At 67.0% G+C, this 12,511-nt stretch overlaps 2 protein-coding genes across 6 annotated transcripts; both read left to right on the top strand.

Annotated features, from left to right (window-relative positions):
- The first annotated feature begins 1,316 nt into the window (after positions 1-1,316).
- Positions 1,317-5,477, top strand: ABHD14A (abhydrolase domain containing 14A). Of its 2 annotated transcripts, XM_045579533.1 has the most exons (6): positions 1,317-1,426; positions 2,116-2,261; positions 2,664-2,875; positions 3,024-3,139; positions 4,737-4,972; positions 5,154-5,477. In XM_045579533.1, exons 3-6 carry the CDS (start codon positions 2,682-2,684, stop codon positions 5,334-5,336), a joined length of 729 nt encoding a protein of 242 aa, XP_045435489.1. In that variant the 5' UTR covers positions 1,317-1,426; positions 2,116-2,261; positions 2,664-2,681; the 3' UTR covers positions 5,337-5,477. The 2 variants fall into 2 exon arrangements, with proteins under 2 accessions (XP_045435489.1, XP_036288058.1); XM_036432165.2 differs by lacking the exon at positions 2,116-2,261 and having other exon boundaries at positions 1,320-1,426.
- Positions 5,478-6,839: 1,362 nt separating this feature from the next.
- LOC118715612 (aminoacylase-1) lies at positions 6,840-11,057 on the top strand. Of its 4 annotated transcripts, none has more exons than XM_045579526.1 (15): positions 6,840-6,966; positions 7,283-7,380; positions 7,899-7,963; positions 8,045-8,149; positions 8,438-8,532; positions 8,815-8,891; positions 8,981-9,070; positions 9,173-9,229; positions 9,424-9,497; positions 9,590-9,639; positions 9,719-9,863; positions 9,961-10,029; positions 10,460-10,539; positions 10,653-10,713; positions 10,797-11,057. In XM_045579526.1, the coding sequence occupies exons 2-15, from the start codon at positions 7,287-7,289 to the stop codon at positions 10,959-10,961; spliced, it is 1,227 nt and encodes a 408-aa protein (XP_045435482.1). In that variant the 5' UTR covers positions 6,840-6,966; positions 7,283-7,286; the 3' UTR covers positions 10,962-11,057. The 4 variants fall into 4 exon arrangements, with proteins under 4 accessions (XP_045435482.1, XP_045435481.1, XP_045435480.1 ...); XM_045579525.1 differs by having other exon boundaries at positions 6,851-6,936; positions 7,257-7,380; XM_045579524.1 differs by having other exon boundaries at positions 6,886-6,966; positions 7,257-7,380.
- Positions 11,058-12,511: the final 1,454 nt, after the last annotated feature.

Below are 12,511 nucleotides of genomic sequence, written 5' to 3'. Positions count from 1 at the left end.
CTCTCCTCCTCCCACCCCCAGTCTGCACCGCCCACGTCCGGAGTTGCTCGCCAGGCATGCAGTTGAGGCTCGACAGTTTGTTTTTGTTTTATTTATCCTCACCCAAGGATATTTTCCCATATTTTTAGTGGAAGAAAGGGAAAGACAGAGAGAAATATCCATGTGTTTGGTCGCCTCCTGCACATGCCCTGACCTGGGCCTGGGCCGGGCAGGAGCCTGCAACCCAGGTACATGGCCTTGGTCAAACCCGAAAGGGTCCCACAGGCTGGCGCGCTATCCACTGAGCCAACCCGGCTAGGGCGCGACAGGATTCAGTGCGGGATTCTGCCAGTGCCCAGCCAGGCAGCCCTGATTGTTTTCCCAACGCCTCGGAGCCCCTTCCTGGCCTGTAGAAGGGCTGTGAGGTCACCACCCCGCAGGGTGCAGAGTCCTCTCGGTGCCAGGCCTCTCTGTGCCCGAGCCTGGGCCAGAGCCCACGTCCATCACAGGTCAAAAAACAGGAAAGGTAACAGGAGAGTGAAGCACCCAGAGGCCGCCCTGGGCCAGACCCAGTGCGTGCGGGACCCAGGGCGAGCGGGACCCAGTGCATTTGTATGGCGCTGACCCCGCTCTGAGGCTGGGCAGGTCCCTCCGTCCTAAGACAACCCTTATGCAACCCGCTTTAGGAGGGAGGCGGGACGGGGTGGAGACCCCCGGGGGGGGGGGATAAGAAGAACCCGCTTTAGGAGGGAGGCGGGACGGGGTGGAGAATAAGAGGAACCCGCTTTAGGAGGGAGGCGGGACCGGGTGGAGACCCCCGGGGGTGGGGGGATAAGAGGAACCCGCTTTAGGAGGGAGGCGGGCCGGGGTGGAGACCCCCGGGGGGGGGGATAAGAGGAACCCGCTTTAGGAGGGAGGTGGGACGGGATGGAGACCCCCAGGGGGGGGATAAGAGGAACCCCCTTTAGGAGGGAGGCGGGACGGGGTGGAGACCCCCGGGGGGGGGGATAAGAGGAACCCGCTTTAGGAGGGAGGCGGGACGGGGTGGAGACCCCGGGGGGGGGGGGATAAGAGGAACCCCCTTTAGGAGGGAGGCGGGACGGGGTGGAGAATAAGAGGAACCCGCTTTAGGAGGGAGGCGGGACGGGGTGGAGACCCCCGGGGTGGGGGGAAGAGGCTGCGTGCCTCTACCCCGGCTCTCAGGCCTAAAACAACCCGGAAAACCTGGACGCGGGGCCGCGCGGAATGTGGGGCGCCGCCCCCTGCCCCCCCTCCACCGGGGCCACGGGGCGCAGGGCCTGCGGCGGCGACTGCGCACGCGCGCCCGGCGGCTCGGGCGGGGCGGCGGGGCCTGCGGAGCCGGAGCAGCCGGGCGCCGGGCGCTGTGGCTGCCGGTCCCGCGGGGCGGGGCCCGCTCGGCGGCTGCGGGCCGGTCCCTCCAGCGCCGGTGAGCGTCCCGGACGGAGGCCAGCGGTGCCCGGGCGGCGCGGGCAGAGGCGCGGGAGGAGGGAGGGGCGGGCGCGGCGGCGGGTGCTCGGGGTCGGTGTGCGGTGTCGGGGGCATGTCCCTGACTGTCTGCCTGTGTTGGAAGCTGTCCGTCTGCCCGCTCGTTGTCTGTGGATGCCTAGGGTGTATATTTCAGCGTGTGATTTGGAGGGTGTGTACCGGCCGTGTCTGCGTGTATTTCTGAGTTTGTGTGTGTGTGTGTGTGTAGTTCTAGGGCTGTGTGTATGACGGTGTTCTTGACATTGAAGGAACTGCGTGTGGTTTTGAAACGGTGTCTGTGTGTCTGTCCATCTGCCTTCCTGGTGCCCGATGCTGGGCATGATTTTGAGGGTGTCTTTCCTGTGCACACGCATGTTCACCTGTGTCACTGTCTATGCCCAGGCCCTGTGTCGTAGCAGCCAGATCAGGTTGCCTGTACCTGGCAGGGAAAGTTGCCCAGTGCTCCAGCCTCCTGGGTTGCCAAGGCAACGGCAGAATTCTAGGGTCACCCCTGACCTGGGGGCCTGGGGGGGGTGCTTAGGCGACATCTCAGGAGAGGTGGGTGGGGCTGGAGACTCCCAATGAGTTTCCTGGCAAATGGGAACAGGAGGCCGGCCCCAGTCAAGTCCCCTGTGTGCTGAAATCTCACAGGAGCGGCTTGGGGGCCGGGCGGACTGCCTCCCACTTTTACTTACAAACTGAAGACTCGCGGCCAGGAAGCCGGCTGACTGCTCTGGCTGGGCCCTGGCCCGGAGGCCTGTCCACTGGCAAAGGACCCTGGCCGAGGAGTCCGTGAAGCAAGTCACTTGGCAGGAAGCTGGGGTGGGGGTGGCATGCATGCCTGCAGCCTCCATGCTGCCCTTTGCATTGCGGCGCCATTCTCCTGCCTGCTCCCCGCCACCCCATGCCTCAGCTTCTCCTCCTCCCGGGATTCTCCCTGCGCACTTACACCAGCTGGGCTGGAGTTCCAGTCCCACCCATTATCCGGCACATTCCGAGTTCAGCACTAGCTGCACAGGGATAAAAAGAACCTTCCAAACAGGTCCTGAGCAGGACCTCTCCCCCAGCCTTTCCCCTCTGAGGCCTCACCCCGTCCCCCCACAAAGCTGAGCTTTGCCTCAGCTGGGCGCTTCCAGGGGCGATTCGGATGGAGCCCCGGGGTCCAAGCGGTGCCTCAGCCTCCTCTCCTCCTCCTCCAGACGGGGGCACGGACCTCCATGAGCCGGTCCCAGGCGGCCCTGCTGGGCCTGGGCCTGCTGCTCATGCTGCTCCTGTACGTGGGGCTGCCGGGCCCCCCTGAGCCCACTCCCTGGCTCTCGGGAGACCCCAATGTCACCATGCTGGTCGGTCTCACCCGGGGCAACTCCCGCATCTTCTACCGCGAGGTGCGCCCACTCCACCGGACACGAAGGTGGGTGCTGACCCCTGGTCTAGTAGAAGGGTGAGGCCTGAGGGGACCCCAGCTCCAGCGGGGTGCTGAGGGCGGGGAGGGCAGTGGGAGAGGCCTGGGAAGAAAGCCTCAGAGCCCCCGCCCGCCCCCGCCCCGCTCGCGCCCGCAGGCCGGAGGTGGTGCTGCTCCACGGCAAGGCCTTCAGCTCCAGCACCTGGGAGCAGCTGGGCACGCTGCTGCTGCTGGCGCACCGCGGCTACCGCGCCGTGGCCCTGGACCTCCCAGGTGAGAGCCCCCGGCCCAGGGCGGCTCCCCACAGGGGGCGTGGGGGGCAGGAAAGCCCTGGGAGGTGGCTGGTTGCATCTGGCCCCTGTACCCGGACGAGCAGCGCCAGGTTGCAGAGGGCGGAGGGCAGGTCTGCATGTCCTCCCTGTACCCTGGGTGGATCGCGGCGCATCACCGAGCAGATGGCACGGGCCTCACCCACTGGGCCCAGGGGAGACCTCACCTGAATCCAGTTTATGACAAACTAGAGAGCTAGAGAGCTTTTAATTTTTTTTAAGCTGACAAAGGATTTATGCCATCACTCTTGGCATTAAAAAAATCAAACAAGGCCTGGCTGGTTTGGCTTGGTGGATAGAAAGTTGGCCTGTGGACTGAAGGGTTCCGGGTTTGATTCATGGTCAAGGGCACAGACCTTGGTTGCAGGCTCCTCCTCGGCCCGAGCCCTGATCCAGGCACATGCAGGAGGCAACCCATCGATGTGTTTCTCTCGGGTGAGGATTAAATCAAGTACGAGGGGCACCTCAGGGGCCCAGGCCCCTCCGGACAGGTCCAGACATAAAGAAAAGTGTGCAGGGCTGGGCGATGGGGTGTGAACCCCTTGGCAGCATGGTCTCCTCCCCCACACCGTGTCTCTGGGATTCCGCCAGCCACTGCGACCTCCTCTTCCGCTGGGGGGGCTGGAGGGACAGGCTGTGCTGGGTTTGGAGCTGGAGTTTCAGCTGAAATGCTTGGGTGCCCAAGCACCCCTGGCCCTGCTGCCTGGAGCATGAGGGCGATCCTTTCTGTGGGAGAGCTACCAAGGACACACATCTTTTTATGTTTGTATTTTATTAATTTTTTACGGAGAAGAAGGGAGAGGCATAGTTAGAAACATAGATGAGAAACATCGGTTAGCTGCCTCCTGCACGGAGCTGTGCCAGCAGCCAAGGTACATGCCCTTGACGGAATGGAACCTGGGACCCCTCAGTCCACAGGCTGATGCTCTCTAGGGGTGTCGAACTCAATCAGAGAAGGGGCCAAAATCTAAAATCCAGCCTAAATCGTGGGCCGAATGGTTTACTGAGCAGTCATAAACTGTCATTGTGATGGAAACGCAGCGGAGTGCAGTGATGACAGCGTGGTGTGGGCCACATTGCAAGGCCTGGCGGGACGGATTTGGCCCGCGGGCCTTGTGTTTGACATATGTGCATCCACTGAGCCGCACCAGACAGGGCAGGGCACACCTCTTTTCGCATCATTCCGCCTGGGCGGGATTCTGACTTAGAGGCGTTCAGTCATAATCCGGACCGGCTATCCGAGGCCAGACACACCTCTTTTCAATGTCGACAATTACTTCCTGACCCTCCAAATCTGCTCCACGGCTCTTTCCTCCCATCAGTCCCCGGTGGAAGGGCCCATTCCCCCACATCCTCCCCAACACTGCGTGTTCCCAGTCTGCTTCCGACTCGCCAGTGTGATGGGTGAAAGCTTTTACCCCATCACCATAAACAGCATATAGGACGGGGGGCCGCACCTGCCACTGCTGCGGCCCTCCCCCGCGAGTGGGCGGAAGTCCCAGCCCCCCAGCCTCCCTCAGCGGGGGCCTCTGCCACGCCAGGTTTTGGGAACTCGGCACCGTCCAGGGAGGCGAGCACGGAGGCGGGGCGGGCGGAGCTGCTGGGGCGCGCGCTGCGGCAGCTGGAGGTGCGGGGCGCCGTGCTGGTGAGCCCCTCGCTGAGCGGCCGCTACGCGCTTCCCTTCCTGGTGCGGGAGCACCCGCAGCTACGCGGCTTCGTGCCCATCGCGCCCGCCTCCACCCTCAACTACACGCGGGAGCAGCTCCAGGCCGTGAAGGTACCGGGGGAGGCCACCCCGCCCCGGCTCCCCCATGGGGCCCGGGCTGTCTCACTTGGAGGACTCACGACCCTAACCCTAACCTTCCCTCCTCCCCGATCTGGATGGAAAAGATGGGTGTTTGGGGAGGATCTCCCAGGCCCCGGGAGGCCTAGCACCACAGCCTGGCCTCGCCCCGCAGACCCCCACGCTCATCCTGTACGGGGAGTTGGACCGCACCCTGGCGCGGGAGGCCCTGCGGCAGCTGCGCCACCTGCCCCGGCACTCCGTGGTGAAGCTGCGCAACGCGGGCCACGCCTGCTACCTCCACCAGCCCGGCGACTTCCACCGGGCCCTGCTCGCCTTCCTGGACCAGCTGCCGTGAGCTGGCCGCGGCTCCGAGGGTCTGGACCGGCCCCCGCCGGCCCGGGAGGCAGCCGCTGGGATTGGAGGGCGGAGAGCCAGGCTCAGCCGCCCGGCCTCTCATTTATCTCACAGGCACAATAAATAAGAGCACTTTGTCCTGCCGGAGTGACGGGTCCTGGTGTTGCTGCGGGGCGGGGTGGGGGTGGGGAGGCTAAGAACATGGGCTGCTTCCCAGCCAGCTGCCCTCTCCGCTCCGCTCTGTCCTCCCCTGTGAAACGGCCTGAGGGTAACACCGAGCTCAGAGGCGGCCTTCGGGCTGGATGGGTCTGGGTCTGGGTCTGGGTCTGGGTCTGGGTCAGGGGCGCTGAGGGCCACGCGGTGCTGGGGTGCGGGGTCCCTCCTGCTGCAGGCCCCCAGGGTTGGTGGGCAACCCTGAGAAGTGCAGGAGCTGTGGCCAAAGGGAGCGGAAGGTGCCAGGGTGGGCGGGGAGCGTGGTTTCACATTGAACATGGCAGCCTGGTGAGCCACCAAGCCTGCTTGCCCCTGGCTATGTGGGTCAGCAGTTCAGGCTTGCCCCCAGGAGGGCTAGGACAGTGCTCCCCACCCCTCCCCTCCCAGCCTGCCTCCTCTGGGCCGGAGGGTAAAGTCCTTCACCTGCCCCTCCCCACGCCTACAGCCCCTGGAACGGGGCAGAAGCCGAGAGGACAAAGGGCAGCAGTGAGAGTGCAGCCTGTGGGTGGCCGGGGCCCCTGTGTCTGTCCTCCCTCTCCGGGCGTAGAAGGCCGGGAGCCTGGCCCGCGGCAGGCGGTGTGCCACCCGCAGGGTGAGTCCCCGCCTCTCACTGTCACAGCATCCTGGTTACCTCCTCACCGGGGACATCCTGGGCCGCTCAGACTTGCCAGCCCCAACCACAGCCACACTGCACCCTCCCGGCCATGCCCTCTGACAGCTCGAGTGGCCACAGGATCACACGGCGGCCACCTCGCCCTGTGGCCCCTTTACCCCGCATCCGGCCCGCTGTCCGGCCTGTCCAACAGGGGTGTGTCCTGCGGGTGCGTGGACCAGGCTCCGGGGGCTGGGGGACAGGCCGTCAGGGGGCCCCTCCCCAGGAGCTGAGACACCCAGGGGAGCAGCAGGACTCTCCAGGGAGGAGGGGCGGGGCATAGGGTTCACTCGGCCCGGACCCTGCAGCGCTGCACCCTGAGCGCTAGGGGCGCCCGACTTCCGCGTCAGCACCCGCCCCCTCTCTCCCGGCCCAATCCCGGGGCCGCAGGTGGGGCCTCCGGGGGCGGGACCACCCGGAACTCGCGGCCCGGAGGCGGGGCCCGGGGCGTGTCCTGGGGGCGGGGCGGGGCCGACGGGCGGGGCCAGGCGGGAGCTCCCAGTCCGGCCCGCGGGAGCAGGCCGCGGAGGCCTCGGTCTGGAAGGCGATCCGTGATCCGCACCTGGGCTCACTGGGCGGCGGCTGGGAGCGGGGCGGGCGGAGACCCGTGCACAGGGCCCAGTCTCCGGCCCCGCCCCGCGATCCCGGTCCAGCCACGTGGTGGGCGGGGGCGGTTCCGAGCCTGCGACCTCCCCGCACCCGGCGTCCCGGCCACAGTCCCGGGCGGTGCTGAGAGACGAGCACGGCCGGCCCAGCAGAGAGCGAGGTGGGGGCCCTGGGGGAGGTGGGGTGTGGCTCCTGGCAGGAAAGCGGAGCGACTGGGGAGACACCGTTTGAGGGGGGCGGGGTGTGGGGCAGGAAGGTCTGGGTCCACACGTGACTGCTGCTCCCCGCCGCCCTGAGCCCCCGGAGCCGCAGCGGCGTCCAGGGGCGCGAGCTGAAAGCGGCCACACAGCACCTCCAACAGTGGGGCTCTCCCAGGGGGCCTGCGGGGAGCCCTCCTGGGGGCGGGGCGCAGACGGGGTTCACTGGCCCGGCGGCCGGACGGTAGCGCCACTCTCCGCCCGCAGCTCCCGGCGCAGCGCCATGGCCAGCCCGGGCGCCCAGGGCGAGCACCCGTCCGTGACGCTCTTCCGTCGGTACCTGCGCATCCGCACGGTGCAGCCCGAGCCCGACTACGGTGAGCCCCTCCGCGGCCCCAGGCGCCTGCCCTCCGGCCGCTCCCGGGGCCACCTCTCCGGAGTTCCTCCCAGCGCCGGCCCAGGAACAACTTCACTCCCTCCTGGCCGGCGGGGAGGGCAGGCCGGGCTGCCCCTGGGAAGAAGTCTCCCGAAGTCCGCTGGGGCGGGACAAAGGCCACAGAACCGTAGGCGTCTGGCTTGGAGGCTGGGAGCTGTGCGTGGGTCCCCGTTGCTGCTGTGGCTTCCACCTGGGAGATGCTGGGGGACTGGTCCCTGCTCACAGCTCCGTCTCAGGAAGACGCCCGGCCGGCCACAGCGGGTCCCTGATGGACCAAGTACCGCTTCCTCCGGGAGCAGAAGGGCAGGGTCTCTCAGAGGCAGGGGCCTCAGACGAGGGATTGTGTGGAGGGGGCAGCGGCGCATTTGGGGTCTGCTCCCCTCTCTGGAGGTGCCCCCAAGCCCTGCCTGGGCCGGGTCCGGGGAGAGCCTGGCCCTAAGATTCCATGGCCGCCTGCAGGGGCTGCGGTGGCCTTCCTGGAGGAGCGAGCCCGCCAGCTGGGCCTGGGCTGCCAGAAGGTGGAGGTGAGCCCGGGTCCGGGTGGGGAGCGGAAGTGGCCTGGGCACCTGCGCTCCGCACTGAGCTTCCCTCCGTGTCCTCCCCAGGTGGCCCCCGGCCGTGTGGTGACGGTGCTGACCTGGCCAGGCACCAACCCCAAGCTCTCCTCCCTCCTGCTCAACTCCCACACGGATGTGGTACCTGTCGCCAAGGTGTGTGTGGGGGAGGGTGGGAAGCCCCACAGCTGGTCCTGGCACCGGCTCGGACCTCACTGGGCATCGTGCCCGTCAGCAGCCTCGTCCAGCAGCTGTTCCACACGCAGGTGGGGGTGGAGGGCGGTCACAGAGGTGGGGGGGCAGCCTGCTGCCCTCGTCAGGCCTCTTCTGTCGCCTTCGCCACCCCACCCGTCACCCCTCCGGTGGGCTCCTCGGACAGGCCCACGGTGGGCAGAGTGGACTAATGATGAACTTGGGGCCTGGGGTCTCTTCCATCCCTGACAGGAGTACTGGAGTCACGACCCCTTTGAGGCCGTCAAGGACGCGGAAGGCTACATCTACGCCCGGGGCGCCCAGGACATGAAGTGTGTGAGCATCCAGTGAGTGTCCTCACTCCCCTTCCCCTCTGTGCCCCCTTTCCCCCCCGTCCCCTGTGCCCTGAGTGACCCAGAACCGGGGGTGGCACTGGAGAACCCCAAGGCCGAGGAGCAGCTTGGCCTGGCGTTGGGCAGGAATTGTTGCTGGACCATTGCGTGGATGGGGAGATGGGGCAGGGCCAGGCTTTGGCAAGCAGGGCCAAGGCCTGGGGCTCAGCCTGCCCCCTCCCCCCCCCAGCACCCAGTGGCTCCCTAGGCACCTGGCTCACACCCCTTCCCCCTCAGGTACCTGGAGGCCGTGAGGAGGCTGAAGGCTGAGGGCCACCGCTTCCCCAGAACCATCCACATGACCTTTGTGCCAGGTGGGCGTGGCCGGGAGGGCTCCTCCAGGGAGGGGGGGGAGGGGTGCTGGGGCATGGCTCCCTCACCTCCCGTCCCTCTGCTTTCACAGATGAGGAGATTGGGGGTCACCAAGGCATGGAGCTGTTTGTGCAGCGGCCTGAGTTCAAGGCCCTGAGGGCTGGCTTCGCCCTGGATGAGGGTGAGCAGGCGGCAGGCCTCTGAGAGGCCAGAGGGGGCGGATAGGGAGGCTGCTAGGGGGGCTGGGCCACCCTGCCCTCTGACCCCTTTCCTCCCTCCTTAGGCCTGGCCAACCCCACTGACGCCTTCACTGTCTTCTACAGCGAGCGGAGCCCCTGGTGTGAGTGGCGTGGGGGGAGGGGTGTCACCGTGCAGATGGGAGACCCGGGCCGGAGCCTTGCCCCTCTGAGGGCAGGAAGCAGCCCTGCACTGTGGGCCCCGGGGGGCAGTCCTGCCAGAGGAGCTTGGACGGAGGGGCAGGCCTGGCCCGCCCAGCCTCTCCCATGCTGAAGGGCCCTTCGCTGCGCCTCCCAGGGGTGCGGGTCACGAGCACCGGGAAGCCCGGCCACGGTTCGAGGTTCATCGAGGACACAGCCGCCGAGAAGCTGGTGGGTGAAACCCAGGGGTGGTGGTGGGTGGCACCCAGGGGTGAGCTGGGGAGGTCCCGGGCCCTCTCACATCTGACCTCCTGCGCTCCCAGCACAGGGTCGTGGGCGCCGTGCTGGCTTTCCGGGAGGAGGAGAAGCAGAGGTGAGGCGCTGGGCGGCCGGGCAGGGATCCGCGACTGACGGGAGGCTGAGCCCGGCCCTCACCTGTGTGCCCACCGCAGGCTGCAGGCCAACGCCCGCCTGAAGCTGGGCGCCGTGACCTCTGTGAACCTGACCAAGCTGGAGGGCGGCATGGCCTACAACGTGGTGCCCGCCACCATGAGCGCCAGCTTTGACTTCCGTGTGGCCCCGGACGTGGACCTGCAGGTGCCACCTCCGCCGGGGTTTGGAGGAGGGAGCCGGGCCCTCAGGCCTGTCCTGCAGGCTCAGGGGAGCCCGGGCTCAGCTCCTCTCCGTCTCCTAGGCGTTCGAGGAGCGGCTGCACGGCTGGTGCCAGGCAGCTGGCCCGGGGGTCACCTTCGAGTTTGTCCAGGTACCGGCCCGGTGACGGGCTGTGGGAACCGGGGGTCGGGGCCTGCCAGGTGGTGTCCCTGTAGGTGTGCTTGGTGCCCTGGGAGTCACCTGACCCGGTTTAGTCCTCAGTCCTCATTCTCACAGCATTTATCTGGGCATAAACATGGTCCAGGAGAGGGGACTGGTCCTCTGGGAGAGCCTTCTGGAGGGAGGGACGCTAGGGCTGGGACCTGAAGGATGGACAGGAAGTAAGCTGGGGAGGCAGCCTAGGGTCCTTGGAGGAACTGAAGGAGTTGGTGGATGGGCTGGCCACCTGGCTGTGTGTGTGTGTGTGTGTGTGTGTGTGTGTGCACGCGTGTGCACCATGTGCTGGGCAATACCCACCCTATGAAAATAGGGCAAGATGCTCAGGCCTTGTCCTGACCCTGCCACCCTTCTCCTCCCCGCAGAAGTGGACGGAGCCCCGGATAACTTCTACGGATGACTCAGACCCCTGGTGGGCAGCGTTTAGTGGGGTCTGCAAGGACATGTGAGCACTGGCCCGCCTCCCCTCCGCTCCCCTCTCTCCGTCCACTCTCTGTGCCCCTTGGGCCCTGGCCTCCCTCCTCCCTGCCCGCCCCCTCACCAGGCTCTGCCCCTCAGGAGCCTCACCCTGGAGCAGGAGATCTTCCCCGCGGCCACCGACAGCCGCTACCTCCGCGCGGTGAGCTGCTGGCGGGCGGGCGGGCGGGGGCAGCGGTGGTCCTGGGCACCCGCCGCCCCCTGACGGCTCCTCCTCCCCTGCAGGTGGGGGTCCCGGCCCTGGGCTTCTCCCCCATGAACCGCACTCCCGTGCTGCTGCACGACCATGACGAGCGGCTGCACGAGGCCGTGTTCCTCCGGGGGATCGACATATACACACGGCTGCTGCCCGCGCTGGCCAGCGTGCCCGCCCTGCCCAGCGACGGCTGAGCCGCGCTCCCAGCCTCTGCCCCTGGAGCGTCCACCTGGCCAGTGCCAGGCCCCGCCCCGGCCCCACAATAAAGCCTGGTGGACAGGGCCCACTGAAACTGGCAGCAGCGCGTGCGTGGAGCAGGGGTGCGGCTACCATCCGCTGCGCAGGGGAAACAGCCTGGCTCTGGGCACTGCCCACCACCCTGGGCTGCGTGTCCTTCACACGGCACAGCCACCTGACCCCCAGCCCTGTGCCCGGCCACAGCGGCCAGCATTCCGTTCCCAGCAGCCACCATGTCTACATCTGTGAGGCCGGAATGCCATTCCCATTGAGGGGGACAACAGACACAGATGTCAGGGCGTGACTCCTGGCTCTCGGGGAGCACACGCAGGGCCCCCGCCAGATGTGGGCATGTGGGTGCAGCTGGCAAGGCTAACTGCCAACGTGGTCAGCCTTCAGGCGGGCAGGAAGCAGGTGTGGCCCTGCTCTGGTTTGGGGAGCACAGGTCTGTTCATCTTAGGGTCCCAGCACCCTGGGCAGGGTCGCAGGTCAGCGTGTACAGAGAGGCCCACAGTCAGCTCCCATTGGCCAGCCCCTCGGCCCCAGGCGGTGCTAGGGGTCAGCTGTGAGCCTGTGAGCTGAGCCACCCCCCTCGGACCTGACCTCGTCTGGTTCTGACCGCCCTGAGCGTGGGCAGGGGGCAGGGAGGCTGGCTTTTGGGGCTCGTTGTGGCCGGAGGGAAGCCAGGCCTGCAGGCTCAGCCCCGACAGTAAGAAGCCCCTGCTCCGGTCCCAGCGAGGAGCCAGGACACTGCCAGCTTCTTGCCACCCCAGGGCCCTGCAGCCCTGACGCAGGCCCTGAGCCGGGTTAGTCTGCCGGCAGCTGCCCATGCCGCACAGCCCGGGGGAAGGGAGTCAAGGTCTGAGACTGGAAACCGGGGACTCGTGCTTCCTACTCTGGAGGCCTAGCCAGCGATCACTCCTCCAGGTCGGTTCGAGGACTAACAGTAACGGCGTCTGAGGTGCATGGCGGCAGCAGCGTGCGGGCTCCCCTGCAGCACGCGGGGGGGAACCAGGCTGAGCCGCACCCGCTCCTGATGAAGGGCGGGGGCCTTCCATCCTGGGCAGGCCAGGGCTGCTCAAGAACCAGACAGCAGGGCGTGGGGCGGGTAGGGGACGACAGGAAGCCACCTCTGCCCTGTCCCCACTCCTCCCAGGACCGGCTCTTGTCTCACGTGCCCCCTCCCCCTCCAGTGCCCTTCACCTGCCGGGGGCTGCAGCCGCAGGGGGTAGCTCTTTTGGTTCCCCACTGACCGCCCTGGAGACAGCCCACAGGAACATCACACACACACACACACACACACACACACACACGGAAAAAGGCCGATTAAAGCAGCCGCCGTGTTAGCAACCATCGTTCCTGCCGTGTCCCCCAGGACCCCAGCCAGTGTGCTAGGTCGCTTGACCTTGGTGTGGGTCCCTCGGGACGTTTGTGTGTGCAAAGGGGCATGCAGATGCATCGGCTGTAAGACTCACTGTAGGTGGGACGCAGGGTGCCTCAGTAATGA

This window comes from Pipistrellus kuhlii, unplaced genomic scaffold (genome assembly GCF_014108245.1).
Source record: "Pipistrellus kuhlii isolate mPipKuh1 unplaced genomic scaffold, mPipKuh1.p scaffold_m20_p_11, whole genome shotgun sequence".
NCBI lineage: Eukaryota > Metazoa > Chordata > Mammalia > Chiroptera > Vespertilionidae > Pipistrellus > Pipistrellus kuhlii.
This window is presented reverse-complemented; position numbering and strand designations above follow the sequence as displayed.

Coding starts and splice junctions, on each gene's coding strand:
- ABHD14A (XM_045579533.1), top strand. CDS start 2,682: ATGAGCCGGTCCCAGGCGGCCCTGCTGGGCCTGGGCCTGCTGCTCATG. Junction 2,876..3,023: donor CCACTCCACCGGACACGAAG/GTGGGTGCTGAC, acceptor TCGCGCCCGCAG/GCCGGAGGTGGTGCTGCTCC. Junction 3,140..4,736: donor CGTGGCCCTGGACCTCCCAG/GTGAGAGCCCCC, acceptor CTGCCACGCCAG/GTTTTGGGAACTCGGCACCG.
- LOC118715612 (XM_045579526.1), top strand. CDS start 7,287: ATGGCCAGCCCGGGCGCCCAGGGCGAGCACCCGTCCGTGACGCTCTTC. Junction 7,381..7,898: donor GCAGCCCGAGCCCGACTACG/GTGAGCCCCTCC, acceptor GGCCGCCTGCAG/GGGCTGCGGTGGCCTTCCTG. Junction 7,964..8,044: donor TGGGCTGCCAGAAGGTGGAG/GTGAGCCCGGGT, acceptor TGTCCTCCCCAG/GTGGCCCCCGGCCGTGTGGT.